Here is an 18384-nt window from a genome sequence, read left to right as displayed (position 1 = left end):
CGTTTTGTGGACTTTGTATTTTCTCGCTCAATCCTTATAATAAATGTCTCTGCATCTCAACATGCCTTATACTTATCTACAACAACGGTACCCTTTATATCCATATTACACAGCATATAGGCTCCTACCTGCCAGCCACCCACCTGTGGCTGTACCTGCCAGCCACCCACCTGTGGCTGCTCCTGACACTCTCTATAAAACTAATTCAAACTCATTTAAGCTACCTGATCTCAAACACAAACAAATTAAGAACCCCTCACAGAAGTGCATGTATGAATACTTAACATTTAAGGGTGAAAAAAAGCACTTTTGCACAATATCCCTGGAAGTCAGTGGGAACCACAAGAGGTAGTTGGGGGGTTTATTTTTACGCCAGCAGCAAATCTCACATTAGCTTTTGGTCAGTCTATTTTAGTATGGCTGCTCTTTAGCCTCCCCAAACAAAAAAGCACCCTCCACCTATGTTCAGTAAATAGATCTCAATAAAAACAGCTGATGTTACTTTATAATAACCAGTCATTCCCCTGCTTGAAAGTTCATGTAGGAAATGCCCATATCATTCAGTAAATAGATCCCAACAGAAACAGCTGATGTTTATGCAATTTAAGTATCACTGCTTGATATGGAAACTTTTCTTTTTAAAAAACTTTTTTTTACAACTTAAGTAATTTAAATGACTTAAGTTGTAACATGGGTTAATGCTATTTACATAACTCTGTGCTACCCGGCTGGGACCCCCTGAGGGCAAAATTTGACTGAGCCCTGGGACTGGGCTGCCATGGTGCTTGCAGCTTGTGGGCCCAATCCATGTACCAGGTCCCACAGGCCTCTAGTAATGCTGCTGTTCCCATGGTAACCTCCAAAAATTGTGCGGCTTCAAATATAATGTTTACACAAATTTAAAAACATAGATTTATTTTATTAAAAAAGATTTTTATTATAAAAATATAATATACAAATAGTAATATAATATTAACAGCAGGTTGTAGTCCATGTTCCCTCAGTCCGTGCTCTGGGCACAGAAATGATTTTTTTACATGGGTTCTGACATCTGAGGAGGTTTCCACATCAAAGTCCTTGTGCTCTGGCCTCAAAATTTCTGTCGGTGCCATCGAGTGGTTACAAGGAACATTGATATTATTAGCGTGCTCCCTCTTTATACTGCCGTGCCGCCCGCCCTCCCTGTCATTTGCCCTCAGCTCCATTCTCTGGGCAAATATATATTACGTAGGCAGTATATTGGGGAGCATGTTATGGTTTTCAGGTTCATTTAAAGCCGATCCTACAAACCAAAGGTCTCACTCTTCATCTCAATCGGTGAAGGAAAAGAGACCATAATAATTCTGTCCTTCATCTTCACTGGTGGAAGAGGCTTCTGCTTTATTGAAGCTGTAAGCAGAGAATACAAATATCAATGGCAAATACATGACATATATATAAAATACATTATTACAGGACTCGTTAGTGAGGATTCATGTAAAGCGATTGTATCTGACCCTGCTAATTTCATTCAAAATTTTAAAGATCTGCACTCACCTTTTTATTTCTGGGCTTTCAATACAGACTGAGCAGAAGCGAGACAGCCCTGCATCTTCTCTCCGGCACCTACAAGCGCATGTCTTCTACTTCTATAGAATTGTATCATTTTATGGGATGTATACTGGCAACTCATCAAATGTACTGAATGCCGCTTGCACAGTTGGGTCAGTTGGGTGGATGAAATATAAGGGAGTTGTAACACGACCACCATCACGTCCCTTACTGACGCCAAAATTGTTGCCAGGCTGGAATGGCGCCTTCAACCGCTTGTCCATCAGCGCTTTCCAGTCTATTGTCTAGAAATACAAATAAAGGTTCTTTTATCTTCTACTGAATGAAGTGATTTATTGTGATAAAAAGTCATACACTAAATACAGGATTATAATATGGTAAATTAACCCAAAATATTAACCCTCTGCCTCCCAGATGTGATGAGTGTAATCTGTCCTCATTCCTAAATGCATTTGCCCCGCAAGATGCCTGAATCATTAACTTACCTCAAAGTAACAGAAATTCTGCACTTCTTCCCCATCGTTTCTAGCCGATCCCAGGCGGAATTTGGGGTTTTTGTTCAGGAGCTACACAAGGGAAATAATAGTTACTCACAAGCTCGTAGCACAGTTTAACAACTCAGTCTCATGACTCATGTGTCTCTGCTTTCTATTGGGTTAATAAAAGCCAGCATTGTGTATGTGTATATATATTTATATATATAATCTCACAGGGACAAATGGCTGCCCAGTGGGTAAGTCAGTGATACTGCGTGACTACTTACTTTTCTTATTATTAAAGCGGTTCTGTTATTCAGCAGGATTGGATATTCTGGTTCTGTATATAGGATTGCTTCACACAGCGCATCCTCATCCTCACCATTAAATGGCATCTGCAGAAACAAAAAGACAACTCTTTAGGAGCAGATAAAGGGCAGCCATGCTACAGTGGAGCAATAGTTCCTGAGCTGATCCTGTAATTATAAAGGGAGAATATAATATATTGCAGGACACTTTAACAGAAGGGATTGTGGGACATGCCATTGGGGGGCACGTTTCTAAGCCCTAAACTATAACCTTGTCTGTGACCAGACTGATCCCTTTATAATGATATTCTACAGAATCAAGTAAAACTGCATTCTAGGGCCTTATGGAATCTATCAGTGGATGCTCTGTACTTACCTCCCCAACAGCCATCTCATAGATAATGACACCTAAAGACCACCAATCCACGGTTCTGTTATAAGATTCTTCTCTGAGAATTTCAGGTGCACAATAAAATGAATTTCCATATTGGTTGGTCATTTCAGATGTGCAGTCAATTCCTGAAGTACAAGCAGAACTGTGTTAGCTGGAAATGATCATTTAAAGGCAAATATAATATACAGAGGCCTCGAGCAGCATCTCCTTAACTTAATCCTAATAATACAATGACCAATAGCGTAGCTTTACATGAGAATTCTATACTGACATTAAATCTGGCATTAACATGATGTTTATCATTGTGTGTGAACCTTAGCCTGGGACAGTATGGCATGTTAATGGACCAGTACCTTAAATGTTTTATAATCATATCTGAATATCTTACCTGTTTTGCTCTGTCCAAAATCTGTAATTTTGGCATATCCAGCACTGTCTAGAACAATATTGTCAGGCTTTAAATCTCTGCAGGGAAAGAAATAAAGTTATTGGTAATAATGAGTTTTTTAGTGCTCCAGCCCTCAGTTCCCACTGCACAGTATGTGGTTTCCCAGCAGAAGCAAAGTCATAACCCAGAGAATCCCCCCAACCCGACCCTGGCTGTGTATCCTGTACCCACTATCGGCATCATGTTCATAGAACCAAGAGCCCTTTAGGAGTAAAATATCTCCATTCTTTGTAACATAAGGTTAAATCAGTTGCCCATTAGGTGTATAAGTCACTACTTTCGACATAAACTCTATATTAGAAAGCAGGGGACATTTGGCCAAAGTGACTGTGCCAGATACCCAAGCTACAAGCCCCGTTACCTCTCTATAGTGCTTACCGGTGGACAATTCCGTGGTCGTGTAAGAACTTGATCCCTTGGACAATGCATGCAGAATAGAACCTGTGAAAATAAACACATAACACTTGCTTTACACATGCAGCCCCATAAATAAGAAGAACACAATATGGCTGTTCTAAATATTCAGGTTTAGCGACCTTATTCCTTAAGCAAATGCCAGGGACAGTGAGAAAGTACAGAAATTAAATGATCCCAGGGGAGATTTTTTGGTAGAGGAAAAATGTGGGAATGTGGGAGGCACCAGAACTCACCCAGTAATACTTACAAAGTTTTGGAATGGGGGAGTGCACCATATTTCAGATGGTACTCTAAGGTGCCTCCGCCAACCAATTCCATCGCTAAGTAGACTTGATGCTCGCTCTGGAAAGTGCAGAATAGGCTCACAAGGAAAGGGTTTCTCGAGTCCCTCGCTTTCCTTAATATGTCTCTCTCCAGGAAAATCCTGAAAAAGAAGCCAAAGATCCCATAGCAATTAATTAAAAATGAAGTTAAATCAGTCTATGAAAAAGAAAGCAAATATCTGATTGGATAGAATGAGCAAGTGCACAAGTGCAGTTTAGCTCCTATGTTAGTAAATCAGCCCCACGTGTTAAAAAAAGAAAATATTACTCACTTTTCGATCATATCATTTTCAGACGACTCAATCTTGTTAATGCGTTTAATGGCGAGCATCTTCCCTGTGTTCTTATGTTCTGCCTGGAAGACCTGAAATGAGAGTAAGAGGCTTATATTTCTCTGAAAATTCTAATTAACGGTCTAATTATAACTAGGGGTGAGTAACTCACCTGTCCGAAGGTTCCGCTCCCAAGCCATCTTTTGAATTCAAAATCATCAAGAGAGATGGGAGAGGTCTGACGGCTGAAAGATAATAAACAAAAATGTAAGGTTTACAGATATCCCACTGGCGCAGCCGCAGCACAATCCAACATGGCTTTCTGATGGGAAAGCAACACTGAGTTTATAGAGGGAACACCAGCAGAACATTGGTATCAAGAAGACCCTGATTGCATATTAATGGGTTAAACAAAGCACATCAGTCAATATTCTAATATGTTAAAGTACTGGTACCAGTAACGTTTTCACTTACACAGAGTCGGGGAGCTCCTGAGAAGCTACACTGCCAGTCTCTGCTCTCTCTGCCAGCGCCTCCTTCTGGGCTGGATGAGCAGGAGTAAGGGATTGTGGGAGAGTCGGGGTAGTGTAGATACTGGCACTTTCTGTACTTTGAGCCGACTCAAACTCATCTGCAGAATCATCTCTGCTTGTTGAGGTATCAAACTCTCCCGATGGATACTCAGTCTCTAATAGAGTGACACTGCCTGGTCTTGTATCCGAGTCTGTTGGCAGATACTCAGTCTCTAATGAGACAGCAGTGATCGGGCCTATGCAATCCTGTAAAGAGAAATAAATAAAGATCACTGGAAAGGTCTGATTGGCTGGAGGGACTGGGATTCCTAACTGCACAACTAGTTTCCTGGGAATCTGTCAATCAAAAAACAGCAATTTTATGGGATTAGCACATTATACTGATGTTGGCTTCTTTAAACTTATGGGGAAAAAATCTAATTTCTCATTTCAATGACAAAAATAAACCCCATGTACTTACAGTAGTAGATTCCACATCCACTGAGATCTCTGTGGTTTCTGCATCTAAAACACAAAATAAAATGCACAATGAACACAGCGTTCTCAGGCAAATATAACGGCAGAAAGGGACATAATAGAGTACATAATGGCATATAGGGAGGCCGGGCAGGGCTAGAGTTCTATAGGGGAACATATTTCCATTACACACAGTGCAGAAGAAAGAGATTTACACAGAATGTACCTAAAAGATTCTCAGTTTCTCTTTCCATGGAGTTTTGCTCTTCTCCTTCAGTGTCTGTAGCAATTTCATTGGGAAGCTCTGGCTTATTAGTGCTGCAACTGAAACACCAGTCACTGGCCAGTCCACAGATAAATACCAGGAGAACAAACAGATAGAATAGGAAGTTCTCAGTCTCCTCATCATTCTCATATACTGGGCTTTCTTCATTGAACTCCAGTAATACATGATGGGTATAAATAATGGCCGTGAAGAGCATGAATGTTGCTAGATGGGCCTGACCGATCCTCCTCCTGTAGGGGTGTGTCCGGTAACGGCCAACTGTCCAGTCAATGGCAACTGCCAATAGAAATACCATCAGGATAACTGGACACAAGTTGATCTCTTCAACATTACTGAATTCAAATTCTTCCGGTATCAGGATTTCTGTCTGGGTCAGTGATGAACGATCAGAGGAAAATAAAAATTGTTCAAAAAGAATAAAAAATGCAATATATGGTTGGAAAAGCATTGCTAATAATATGTTGCTAAGCTCAACTCAGCAGGTGTTGCTCGAAGTAGGTTACAACTTCGAACTGAGCTCTGCTCCAAGCGTCAAGCTTATGTGAAACTCTAATCTGTAAAGTCATAGTGAGGTCACAATGTGGCTGTGGCGCTGACTGCATGCTAGTGGGATTGTGTTTACATAGCAAGGATGGCACAATGTGGTTGCCATGTCGATCACACAGTAGAAGATAAACAACAAATCTTTCTCCTTATCTGCTTAAAGGGATATTGCCATGATTTTTACGGGGCACTTTTTATTTCTAAATAACACTGTTACACAGCAAATAATTATGTTGGGTTGAAAAACCCCTCATACTGTTCTTTGACTTCCACTTATTCTTCCGCTTTTATTATTATTCTTAGCGCCCCCCATTTTCTAAATGCTAATCCTCCTACAGTTTTAGGGGTACAACACCCAGACTCCCCAAACTTCTTCACCCTATAGCGGAGCAGGTTGCTTGTGATTTTCTAAGCGATCCCGCCCCCGTTTTTTTTAGCGCCGATCTGAACCCAATTTTCCCATTGACTTTGACAGGGAAGATTTTAAACTGCTGCCACTCTTACAGCTTTGAAACTGCTCTCCCCAAACTTGAATAACATAATCAGGGGTTCACTCCAAATGAAACAGCAACACTTGTTAGATGACTCAAAATGGGAGGGGCCAATAACAATCAAATTTCACCCATTGACTTTAATGGGGAAATGGAAACTGCTGCCAATCTTACAGCTTTGCGGCCACACTCCCCAAACCTGAATCACATAGTCATGGGGTCAGCCTGAATGAAAATATGATGATTGTTGGATGCCCAAAAGTGGGCAGAGCTGTGAACAGCCAATCAGATTTTACCTATTGACCTTTAATGGGTGAATTTCAACCTGCTGCCATTCTCACAGTAATAACACCAGGGCCCCAAACTTTGTAGAGTTATGCACCAGGTCACTGCGGTTCAAGGTTAGAATAAGTGGGCGGAGCCACAAACAGCATTTTCACATCAGATTTCACTTGTTGAATTTTATTGGTTTGATGCCAGGTTTCCCAAAATTTGCAGAGTCAGTCAGTGGGTGACTACGTATTCAAGTTTTAAAAATAGTGGGTGATGCCACTAACACCCAATCAGATTGTACCTATTGACTTTCAATGGGGAAATCCAGCCTGCTGCCAATCTCACAGAATTAACACCAGGGTCCCCAAACTCTTCACAGTTGGTCACTAGGGGACTGCAGTTTTAGGTTTGAAAAGGTGGGCGGAGCCACCAACAGCCAATCAGATTTCACCAATTGAATTTCATTGGTTTAATGCCAGGGTCCCCAAACGTTGCAGAATTTGTCACTGGGTGACTATGTGCCAAGTTTAAAAAAGTGGGCAGAGCCAACAACAGCCAATCGGATTTCACCTAGAAATTTTTGGCCGATCTTAAGCCTCCCCAAACGAAAAAGTCACCCTCCACTCATGAATGGGACTAAAATGATCTATAAATATACAGAGGTAAAAATGCATGGAGGTAGATAAACAGATTAATACATGCATAGACCCTTTGGCCCTAATATGGATAATCAACATACTATGTAGAGAAATCTGACAGCACCAGAGGTAGGAGATTGTAAGCGATAAAGAATGCAAGATTGCTCTTGCTGAAATATTGCTGTTTGTACTGAATTGATCTATAGATAGACAAAGGTAAAAAGACATGCAGGTAGTCAGAATGATAGATACATAAACACACATGGATAGTGCTTAGTACTGGGAACAGAGGTTTTATTCCCACTTGGGCAGTAAGCATTAGGAGTAGTTGTTATTTGCTTATATGTTCTCTGGTTATTTAGGTTTATTTCGACAGACCATATACATACTTGTACACTTAATGACTTCTCGAGAAATTGACCCTAGTTTGTGTGTGTTAGAATGTATGTCATAGGATTGTATACTGTATATTTACCCAGATGTTTGTGTCATACAGTACTCTCAGGTAGTCAGATAGGATACTAAGCCTAAGGTTTATTAGACTAAAATAAGAATTTATGTTTACACTACTGCACAAGAATTCAAACTTTGTAATTGGGGGGCATTTACGCAATTAATGGGGAGGGCATTTCCTAGTAGCTTAATGCACGGAACATCTCAATATCCTATATATATATATTAATAATGAGTGCAAAGGACTTCTTGTCTCTGTATGAATATTGTAGTCACAGTCACATTGCACCCCCAAAGGTTTATAATTTAGAAGTGAGCACAACTTTCTCTTTTTTCTGTAGTTTATTTATGTAGCACTGACATGTTCCACAGCACTTTACAGAGACATCATTCACATCCGTCTCAGTTGCTTTCCTAAATACTAAGGACAATTTTATCAGAAGACAGTAAAAATGGCTGTACTTTTTCAAGTGTATGAGAGGGAACTCATACTCATACTCATACTCATGCTACCCTCTAAAAAACATTACCTGTAAGCTGGCAAATTTGAAAAATAAATGACACCAACTCAATGTATATTTATCTAAATTAAGCTGATAGTTTTACAAAGTCTGTTTTTTTAATGGTTGCTTTGAATTATTATAGTATTTACAAATGCATGACAGGCTTCTGAAAGCAGACCTTGCAAATATCAGAGGTTGTTTAAGGTGTCATAACAAAGTCCAACAGACAGCAGTTGAAGGGGTTCAGAATAGGACCACCATAGTTGTGTGATGCTTGCCCAACAGTGCCCAGCTATACAGCTATACAGTGTCAGATGGAAAATGGCCCACAACCAATTCAGGTGCAGACAAATGACAATGGACAACTCCAAGCTATGCTGTAAAACAAGGCTGTCCAATTGGAGTCCTGTGGGCCAGATATGACCCTCCAAAGGATTCTTACGGCCCACAGTCTGCTCAAAGGCTCCAACGACTGTATGACATCATTATTTTAATTAAATCTGGACCTTGAATATGCTTTATAAAAAATAAGAATCCACTAAACAGCACTGCTGTAGAGGGTTTGTCTTGGCTCCCTGAGTTTGCCACTGACTAGCAGGCCTGGATCTCTACAGTCTGGCAAATCCCAGAAGGGCTGCTGTATAATACCATGACTGTGGAGACTTGTTCCCTCCCATTATCACTCTTGCCCCGTTGCACCTAGCTGACAAAAGACGCAATGACACCGTTGTGTGGGTGGAGTTCGGCCACAGCTTTATTATCAAATACAATGTCCAAAATTAGTCCTTGCCATGTATATTCAAACTTTTCCAAACAATAAACCATTTTGTTAATGAATGCCGGCCATTGCGAACGCAGTGGGCATGTAGAAGCCATAATACAACATCAGAACTTAAATGGCCAAGGACTACCCCCCGCCATTTGCTGTGACAAACCACAAAGTTATATTGATATGATAATAATTTTTTTTTTTATCTATTTATTTATTTATATAAACAGAGTGTGCTTAAACAGGGAGGGTGGGAGGGGGATGCAGCTCGGTGGAATCCAGGAAGCAGAGTGGCAGCAGCAGCACGGGAATGCAGGCACAGAGGAGGGAGGAGGAGCAAGCAAGGGGGGGGCTGCCCTTTCCTGACTGCACTGGTAAGTTAACCCCTTACAAGCACGGAGGGAACTGAGCCACAGCTGGCTCCACAGTCCCTCTGTGCTTTCATTATTTATTTCAGCGCTCTCTAAGACAGTCACTATTTAGTGGGTTCGTGCGGGGCTGTTTAGACCTTTGTATACTTGAAATGCCAGGGCCTATTTTGAATCCCAGTCCTGGCCTGCTGGCTAGTTCCTCCTCTTGTAGGAGACAATAGATTACCACTGTAACACATATGTCTTTATTATTTTTGGCATATTGTCTTTCACTACTGCATCTACTAAGTATACAGTTCTGCCCAGATGTAGGAGGTGACATTAAGCTAAATAAACTTACCTTTTGCTCAAGAAATATACAGAGTACAGACTAATCGGGATGTGCACACTGCAGACAAATAAAACCGTATGAACAAAGGAGAGTGAGGATAGTTATAGGCTGATCGTAAATAGAAATAATGGGTAATCATCTTTGTACCAACATGATTTACCTCTTGCTGGTGTTTTCTACCAGCTGGGCACTGTGCTTTCTTTGTGCAAAGTGTTCTAACAAATAAATAAGTAACTTATGATGACATGCTAGAAAAATGAGCACGCCTGTCTGAAGCAAGCCCTATGGGGCCTGAATCTATATGCAATGCAAACAGGTTTTCTTCTCTAAATGAGCAAAGCTCTCTGACTCATCAAAAGCAAACAGTAACATATTTCATAATTTATCCTGCTCAAAATATGAAAACACAAGATCAGTAGGTAGGGAAGAGCTGATATAATGGTAGCTGGCTAATGGGACACAGCTTTTTCAGTCACACTAAAATCTCAGAGAGACTTTCTAGGACCAAGCCAGAGAAAACTCAGGAAAAGAAGCAGCAAAAGCTCCATTAAAAAAGACAGTTGTCTGGAAAATATTTTAAAAAGGGGCAGTGGATTTCTGGAGAGCAGGTTAAACAGAAACAGCAATATGGAGGTCTCAATTTGCACCCCAAGGGCAGAGTGAAATTTATTCTATATAGAAATGGAATGTTTTTTATTTTTTGTAGAAAGCAGACATTAACAAAATGGGGACAACGTATTAAAAGGCACAAAGCTTTCACAAGGTTTAGTAACCTATAGCATAGGTTTTCTGGTATCTAACCAGTATGTGCTACCTGCTTTTGGTTAATATGGCATAGTAGGGTGTATCTGTGGTGATCATTTATGTTATTATATACAGTATATACAGTAGTAGTGATAAGCCCAAAGCAGCAAGACATTCTAATAGGTAGGGATTCCCCAGCATTTCAGGGTAATGCAGTCACCAAAATCCATTTTCAGTGGTTCCACTGGACTTGCTAGCTGCAACTCACTGGGGAGTGAAAGTAAGTCCAGTCACTATGGTACCACAATTAACTGGGGTTCATTTTTTAAGTTTCATGACCGGAATTGTGGAATGTTGATAAACTGCCAGGGTAAAGATGTTAAATCAGGATTATATGTTGCTAACAAGTGGTGTCAAAGGCCCACTCCACTCCTTCATGCCTTACTTATGACTACTTGATACAGTTTGTAAGGGTGTCCGCCGTCTGCAAGGGCTTGATCAGCGCGCTTGCGCACGAAAGAACGTTTGTGGTGCAACGAAAGTTCGGCGGTGTGTGTCCGCACGCAAGTGAAGCAGTTCAGCGTGCGTCTTGACGCAGGTGCGTCCACGTGTATTGGCGCCATCCTGTTAGTTTAAATAGTCGCCTAGAACTCACCATCTTTGCTTGGTTATCAAGTTTACTCTTGTGCCTGGCGTTTATCTCAATCCTGTTTCTTCGTTGCCTGACCTTCTTGCATGACCTTCGCTTCTGAACCTGTTCTACCCACGTCGACCTGGACCTGTCTGACTATTCTCTCGCCTGATCCCGTTGTACCTCGTTTGCCTCTCGGGCCTCTCTCCACTTCCGTGCTTGCTGTTCCCATCCTCAGGCAAGCCTCCGGTAGTGTGGGATGTTTGTGGGCTTGCTTACATCGACTTGTCTTCCTGGCCGTGACACAGTTATTATAGTGCATTTAAGCCCTACATCTTTACCTTTCTATGTTTGATGATGTTGCAGTTACCCACCATTGATAACCTATCCAACAGCTTCTGTGCCAGCCATTGTTTGTAGTACACCAATGTATTAGCTCAGGAGGTTAATGGGGCCATAGCACATTTCATAAATATATGGTTTAAGGAGAGAGAACTGCCCAAAAGGGAGATGGTTGTTTGGTCCTCCACATTGACAAAACAAGGAAGAAATGTTTGGATGGGCTAAGAAGGGGGTCTAAGCTAAAACTTGTGTTCTTAATGAAGAAGTCACATTTCATGCAAAGGACAGATACAATATCCCATTGTAGCAAACAAGGTAGGAAAATTGATTCCCAAGAAACAGAAAGTAAGTAGTCCACCACTCTGTGAGGACAACCCAGGAAGGAAAATTAATTATGACTTTAAAAATGGGTAGCATATATTTCTCTTTTAGAAAACACTATGGGCCCGATTCACTAAAGTCCGAAATAAGGAGTGCTATTTATAGCATGCGTTAAAAATCTTATCACTTCTTATTTTTCGCTCGATTCACTAAAAGGACACTTGTCATAATTAAGAAGCGATGTTCCTGGCATTATTTATCTTACAATGACATATTTTAATGAAAAAAACTATGCGATAAGCGTTATAGGGGCCGATTCACTAAAGGTCAATAACGCTTATCGCATAGTTTTTTTCATTAAAAACCATGCGATAATTAAGTACCGATTCATCAAAGTCATTTCGCATGTGTTAATCTGCATATCGCATGCACAAAAAAACGCATTGCGTTAATTAGCGAATAGAAATAGTACTAACGCATGATTCACAAACACATATGAAGCGTTAAACGTGCAAAATATTGTGTTAATCTGTGTGAATATTAACCCTACTTGGGGCAGGCGGTACTTAAAGAAAATTGCGGTTCGTGAGCTATTGGCAACACAACATGGAGTTTGCAGTCGTATTTTTTCAAGTATATGTTGGCCCTAGAGTGATGCATCCTCCAGTTTTCAGGGAAATGGTGGTTTTCAGAAAGTAATGGTTACGTGCGTAATATATTGCGCTCTGCAAGTGTCCTTTTAGTGAATCGAGTGAAAAATAAGAAGTGATAAGATTTTTAACGCATGCTATAAATAGCATTCCTTATTTCGGACTTTAGTGAATCGGGCCCTATATATAATAAATATTTGCTATCAAACAGCTAACCAATAAGTGAAACCTGATGATTGGCTATAATAGGTTACTAGACCAGAACAAACTTTACACAAGCTATTAAATTATTCTCTAGTGTCTGCTAATTTAGTATATTATGGTCTAAAACAAATACATAAATGAAACAGTGACATGAGGGAGTTTCTTCACTGACTGTACTATTCATAACATGTTTCAACAAGGGTGAAAAAGCCTGTAGCAATCACTCATTCAGTATATCTAGTACATGTATCCTTGCAACACAAATTCTCAGGAACTGTATGGGGCAGGGGATACATGACAAATGATTTAGATTTTTGTAAAATGATTGTGGAGGTTTCCTGGGAATAGATTCTCACCTAACTACATCTAAAAATACGTTTTACTTAATGATTTGCATGAACCTAATATTTTGTTTTGTACCATGATTTCCTTTACTTTTTACCTAAATCTGATAGTGACCCAAGTGACCCAATATGCTTAAATTACTATAGCCATCACCATGCCTTGTGTTAGTTATGGAGTGGTAACTGGGAAAGCACCAGGTCTCAGAGCTGAATCACAGAAATTAATAAATAACAGCAGACACAAATACATGAACAGTGAAGAAGACGTACCATTAGCTCTGTTTTATTCATTCTTTATACAACTCTCTTGTCAAGTAACATAGTCACATAGTAAGTTGGGTTGAAAAAAGACATACGTCCATCACATTCAACCATAATGCCTATATATAACCTGCCTAACTGCTAGATGATCCAGAGGAAGGCAAAAAACCCCATCTGAAGCCTCTCTAATTTGCCTGACTCCAAGATGGCAATCGGACCAGTCCCTGGATCAACTTGTACTAAGAGCTATCTCCCATAACCCTGTTTTCCCTCACTTGCTAAGAATCCATCCAGCCTTTTCTTAAAGCTATATAATGTATCAGCCAGTATGATTGGTTCAGCGAGGGAATTCCACAGCTCTTACAGTAAAAAATCCTTTCTGAATATTTAAACAGAACCTCCTTTATTCTAAACAGAGTGGGTGCCCTCGTGTCCGTTGGAAGGAACTACTGGTAAATAAAGCATTAGAGAGGTTATTATATGATCCCCTTATATATTTATACATAGTTATCATGTCACCACTTAAGTGCCTCTTTCTCCAGTGTAAACAGACCCAACTTGGCCAGTCTTTCTTCATAACTGAGATTTTTCATATCCTTTCCCAGATTAACAATGGAGTATTGACTAATACGAAGTAAACAGTCAGTAGTTGTGAACTGTAATAAAAGCAATGTTCTTAAAACCAGAACATTTATTTAAGCTTGCCATAAATAGGCATATTTGTTTGCCAGTATTGCCTTTATGTACCAAGGCCATCATCAAAGGAACATGATTAACAACAGTCCAGTCTGGGAAGTGCATAGGATGGACTTTGACAATAATATTCATTCAATGTCACCTCTGACCACAGATAGTGATTTCTAGTTTCTTCTTTGAACTCTCCTTTCAAACAGCGACATGTGCTATGGTTACAGGCACAAGAGGCAGGGACAGTGGGATTCCTTATTCATTATCAAGTACATTTACCTGACATTTAAGAAAAAGTGTTTTAAGGAGTTGACACATTCATCAAAGCAGGTCAACATGTCAGTCTGCCTGAAACTGTTGGACTGCTTTGAGCAGTGAAACACATTAGGTCACGTTATGACTATGACCTTGGACACAAGTGCTGGAGCACTGAGGACACTAAGGGCTCTGGCACACGGGGGAGATTAGTTGCCCGCGACAAAACTCCCTGTTCGCGGGCGACTAATCTCCCCGAGTTGCCATGACCCGCCATCCCGCCGGCGAACATGTAAGTCGCCGGCGGGATGGCACACGCGGCGGCGCGATTTCCCGAAATTGCCGAAAAAGACTCGCGACTCTTTTCCGGCGATTTCGGGAAATCGCACTGCCGCGTGTGCCATCCCGCCGGCGACTTACATGTTCGCCGGCGGGATGGCGACTAATCTCCCCCGTGTGCCAGAGCCCTAAAGCACTACCCTTAGTGCTCATTCAAAAACACTTGCATCCAGGGTCTGCACTCTAGAAAATCCCCTGCATTCTGTAAATTACCCCTAATCATTTCTGCTAGTGGTGCTAGAGCTCAGTGCAGCTCTAACACCCACCATTGTTAGTCTCTGCTGCAAATGAAAGCAGGGATAAACCAATCAGAAATTCTTCTTTTAGCACTGGGATCAAATCATTCCAGCATCGATGTGTTTTTTCTACATTTTTTCCCTTTTTTTCTTATTCTTACCAAGCAGTAAACAACCTTACCGCTCAGTAAAGAAGATAGCAATGATTTCTGGAGTGGCCCGATAGACAAATGTAAACAGGCACTGGCAAAGACTAATTACAAATATAATTATAGCTAACTTGTATTTCAGGAAGCACTCCAAACACAGTATTAGAAACAATATGATATGTAATAAGCCTAAATATATTGATTCATTTATTTAAATGGGTTTATGTAATTGATATTTATATCTTGGTGATTAATACAATTAAATATTAAATGTCATCAGTGTTTTTATTCTAGATTTATTATCTTAATGAATTAAGAGAATGATGGATTGAAACTATTATGGGACCTCCCAAACTTTAAAGGAACAGTAACACCAAAAAATAAAAGTGTTCCAAAGTATTTGTACTACTGCCCTGTGCTGGTAAAAGTTGTGTGTTTGCTTCAGACACACTACTATGTGTTTATATACACCAGTATAAATACCATAGCATAAAACCATTCACATTATTTATTAAAAATGAATGCACTTAAAATATAAAAGTAGATCATTCAGCTCATCAGTGCAAAATCAAAGTCCTAAGTTCAATGGTTTACAATTCTATCAGCCCAATGCGTTTTGTCCAAATGCCTCAGGGGCAAAATCATGTATACTCACTTACACCAACAAACTAGTTTAGTTACCCTGAAATCAGCGCTAAAAAATCCGCTTCCTGGAGTTAGATCACTGATTGAAAAAAAAATGTCATCAAGAAATAGCGGAAAGATTAAATGGATGTCCAAAGGCAAGATGGTGCCTAGGTGGATGTGAAACAAACAGAATTTGTTTTATAGGTTTTTTAAGCCACCCATAAACTTTAACTTTTGGCTTTAGTGCCCCCTTCCTTCTGTATTTTAGAAGGCTGATTCTTGGCTTGCAGATAAACGCAGGTTGAGAATCAGCCCTACGCTCCGATCAGCCTACCCCTGTGCCTGCACCCAAAGCCACTATGTTGGCCTGAGTGCAGGCACACTGAATGGATTTTGGCACTGAGTATGCGCATTGGTAGGTTGATTGCAGTATACGGGCCGTATACGGGTGTTTATCCGCAGACCACCAGCCTGGTGTGCCTTTGGTCTTAGACTTTCTGAAGCAAATAACCCATTTTTACTATTGCAGGGCACCATACATCACATTTTAATTACTGCAAATCTCTTTCAGTTTTTGGTGGAACTGTTCCTTTAAGAATTTGTTAGGAATTAAAAAATATCCTCAGTTCCAAAGCTGATAGAGTCTACCAAGGCATGGGTTCACTGAGCTGAACTCTCATTATTTTGTAAACAAGTATTATATTTTGCCATTAATTGTCAGTTTTATAGAACCACAGGAAGGCAAACACAAGCATTGCGCTGACACATTTATTGTTCATTCCTAGAAAATATTAGACATAGAATTAACTCCAGGACCATTACGCACTAAACACACAAAATATTAACTCAAATTTCCGAAAAAGGTAACATTTTCATTGATTTCTCATTATGCTGCCGCTCAGGTAAGCGTGACTGTTGCCAAATGTCAGCCATGAATAAAACAACGCTGCTTTGGGGCAGAAGGAATTTGCGTCATCAGGTATTTTTTTTTTTTACTGCAAACAAAGTGAGACTTAACTGCAGGAGAAGTTTTATTCAGCAAGGTCACAAATCTCTCTCATTTATAGGCACTATAGTAGCACCGGATACTGAACAAGGAAGAACCAAAGCGCAGATCATGTAAACATTTTAGTTCCTTTTGAAGATTGTTGTTTTGGTTTATTTTTTCCATTTTTAGAAATCTTTATTTTCCCCTTTATTTTCTGCATCTTTACATACGTTCCACTGGTTTCTAAAATATCTGGAGCTACTTTGTAATCCAGCATTTGTTGAAAAGCCCATTAGCACATAACAAGTCAAGGATAAAAGAAATTAAAAATCCAAATAAGGATCACCATCACATTTTCAACTAGGTAGCCTACAGGCATCAGCACACCGCTACATTATTTTTTATTTACATACTTATAACACACAAGAGCCATGAGCCTTGAGAGATGACTGAAACATTGTAGAGTATCTAGAACAGCAAATTACAATGTACCCTAAAGTTCAGTTTTAGATCCCACATCTACTGTTCTAAGACCTCAAAGTTTGGGAACCTCCAGTCTAAGAAAATTTCAATGATGTTTGATCCTGGAAACAATGTGTAATATTTAGTAGAGCAAAATTCTGTTCTTGTTGGATGTCCTCAACAAATCTTATCCTACAAGCTGGATATAGTTGAAATGTATTTGTAATGGATATTATAATCTGATCTGTAAAGGTGGCCATACATGGGTAGATTTTAGCTGCTGATTAAACCCCTTCAGTCCTATTCCATAGCTTTTTTGCCCATGTTTTGTGCCCTCTGACTGGCCTACCTGACCAAATCTGTCCAAAAATCAAGTAGATGTTGATCATGCAGGTTTGAGGACTAAATTGACAGCTTGTATTTCTTTTGTAATCTGATCATTTGGCCAAGATCAGATCGGATTAACCCAATATCAGGCAAAGTCACCAAAAGAGCAAATGTTATAGTGTATGGCCATGAAAGATTTGACATCTACAAAAGCAGTAGCTATATTTTTCCATAATGCAGCATTTTCCCTTAGAATTTTAATATTGCTGCAGTTGCAAGGGGTAGTTGGGTCTAACACAGTAGAGAAATTTGTTCACACCTTGCTGTAAATTGGATGCAACTGAAGGTTTTCCAAGTCAGGTTGGCGCCATTCTGATGTTTGGCACAAGATTAATGCGTGCCCCCAATTTATAGACCATAGTGTGCTGTGCCTACTGATGCATGGCACTGAGGGAGCTGCTGCCTGGCCTGGAGGTGGTGATAGCTCCAGGGTTCCTTTGCATCAATGCAGAAAGGACTGTGCAGCTCTGAGCAGAACTATATGGAAGTATGAAAAGCACATTTTGATCCAAGTACTTTTAATGAATGAGGTTTTATGTACAACTGACTGTGTAGTAATGCACAACAATTGTCCGCAACAATTACCGCATACAAATGTAAAAGGCATTGGGCAGCAACACAAGCATAAAAAAAGTTCCAGGGGTGCCAAATAAGACCTGTGATTGACTATTTGGTAGACCAATGTGGACTGGCAGACTACAGGAGACTGTTTGGCAGTACACCTGGTTTTTATGCAACCAAAACTTGCCTCCAAGTCAGAAATTCAAAAATAAGCACCTGCTTTGAGGCCACTGGGAGCAAAATCCAAGGATTTGGTGAGTAACATGTTGCTCATGAGCACCTGGTTGGGAATCACTGTTCTACTGCACGCCCATGTTTCAGTTAGTACAGTATGGCAAAAAAGGAACATTTCAACATGAT

The 18384-nt window shown here is 40.2% G+C and overlaps 1 protein-coding gene across 1 annotated transcript; it reads right to left on the bottom strand.

Moving 5' to 3' along the window:
- Positions 1 to 912: 912 nt before the first annotated feature.
- Positions 913 to 5912, bottom strand: LOC116407820 (serine/threonine-protein kinase N1-like). Its single transcript, XM_031893862.1, has 12 exons — positions 5405 to 5912; positions 5183 to 5226; positions 4664 to 4968; positions 4362 to 4434; positions 4190 to 4281; positions 3842 to 4018; positions 3556 to 3618; positions 3118 to 3194; positions 2712 to 2854; positions 2315 to 2422; positions 2037 to 2117; positions 913 to 1835 (listed from the first exon to the last, which is right to left on the bottom strand). Exons 1-12 carry the CDS (start codon positions 5910 to 5912, stop codon positions 1647 to 1649), a joined length of 1860 nt encoding a protein of 619 aa, XP_031749722.1. The 3' UTR covers positions 913 to 1646.
- Between the last annotated feature and the right edge of the window lie 12472 nt (positions 5913 to 18384).

The sequence above is a fragment of the Xenopus tropicalis genome, chromosome 9 (assembly GCF_000004195.4).
Source record: "Xenopus tropicalis strain Nigerian chromosome 9, UCB_Xtro_10.0, whole genome shotgun sequence".
In the NCBI taxonomy this organism is placed as follows: domain Eukaryota; kingdom Metazoa; phylum Chordata; class Amphibia; order Anura; family Pipidae; genus Xenopus; species Xenopus tropicalis.
Note: the sequence above shows the minus strand (reverse complement) of the source record. Positions and strands in the feature narration are given on the sequence as shown.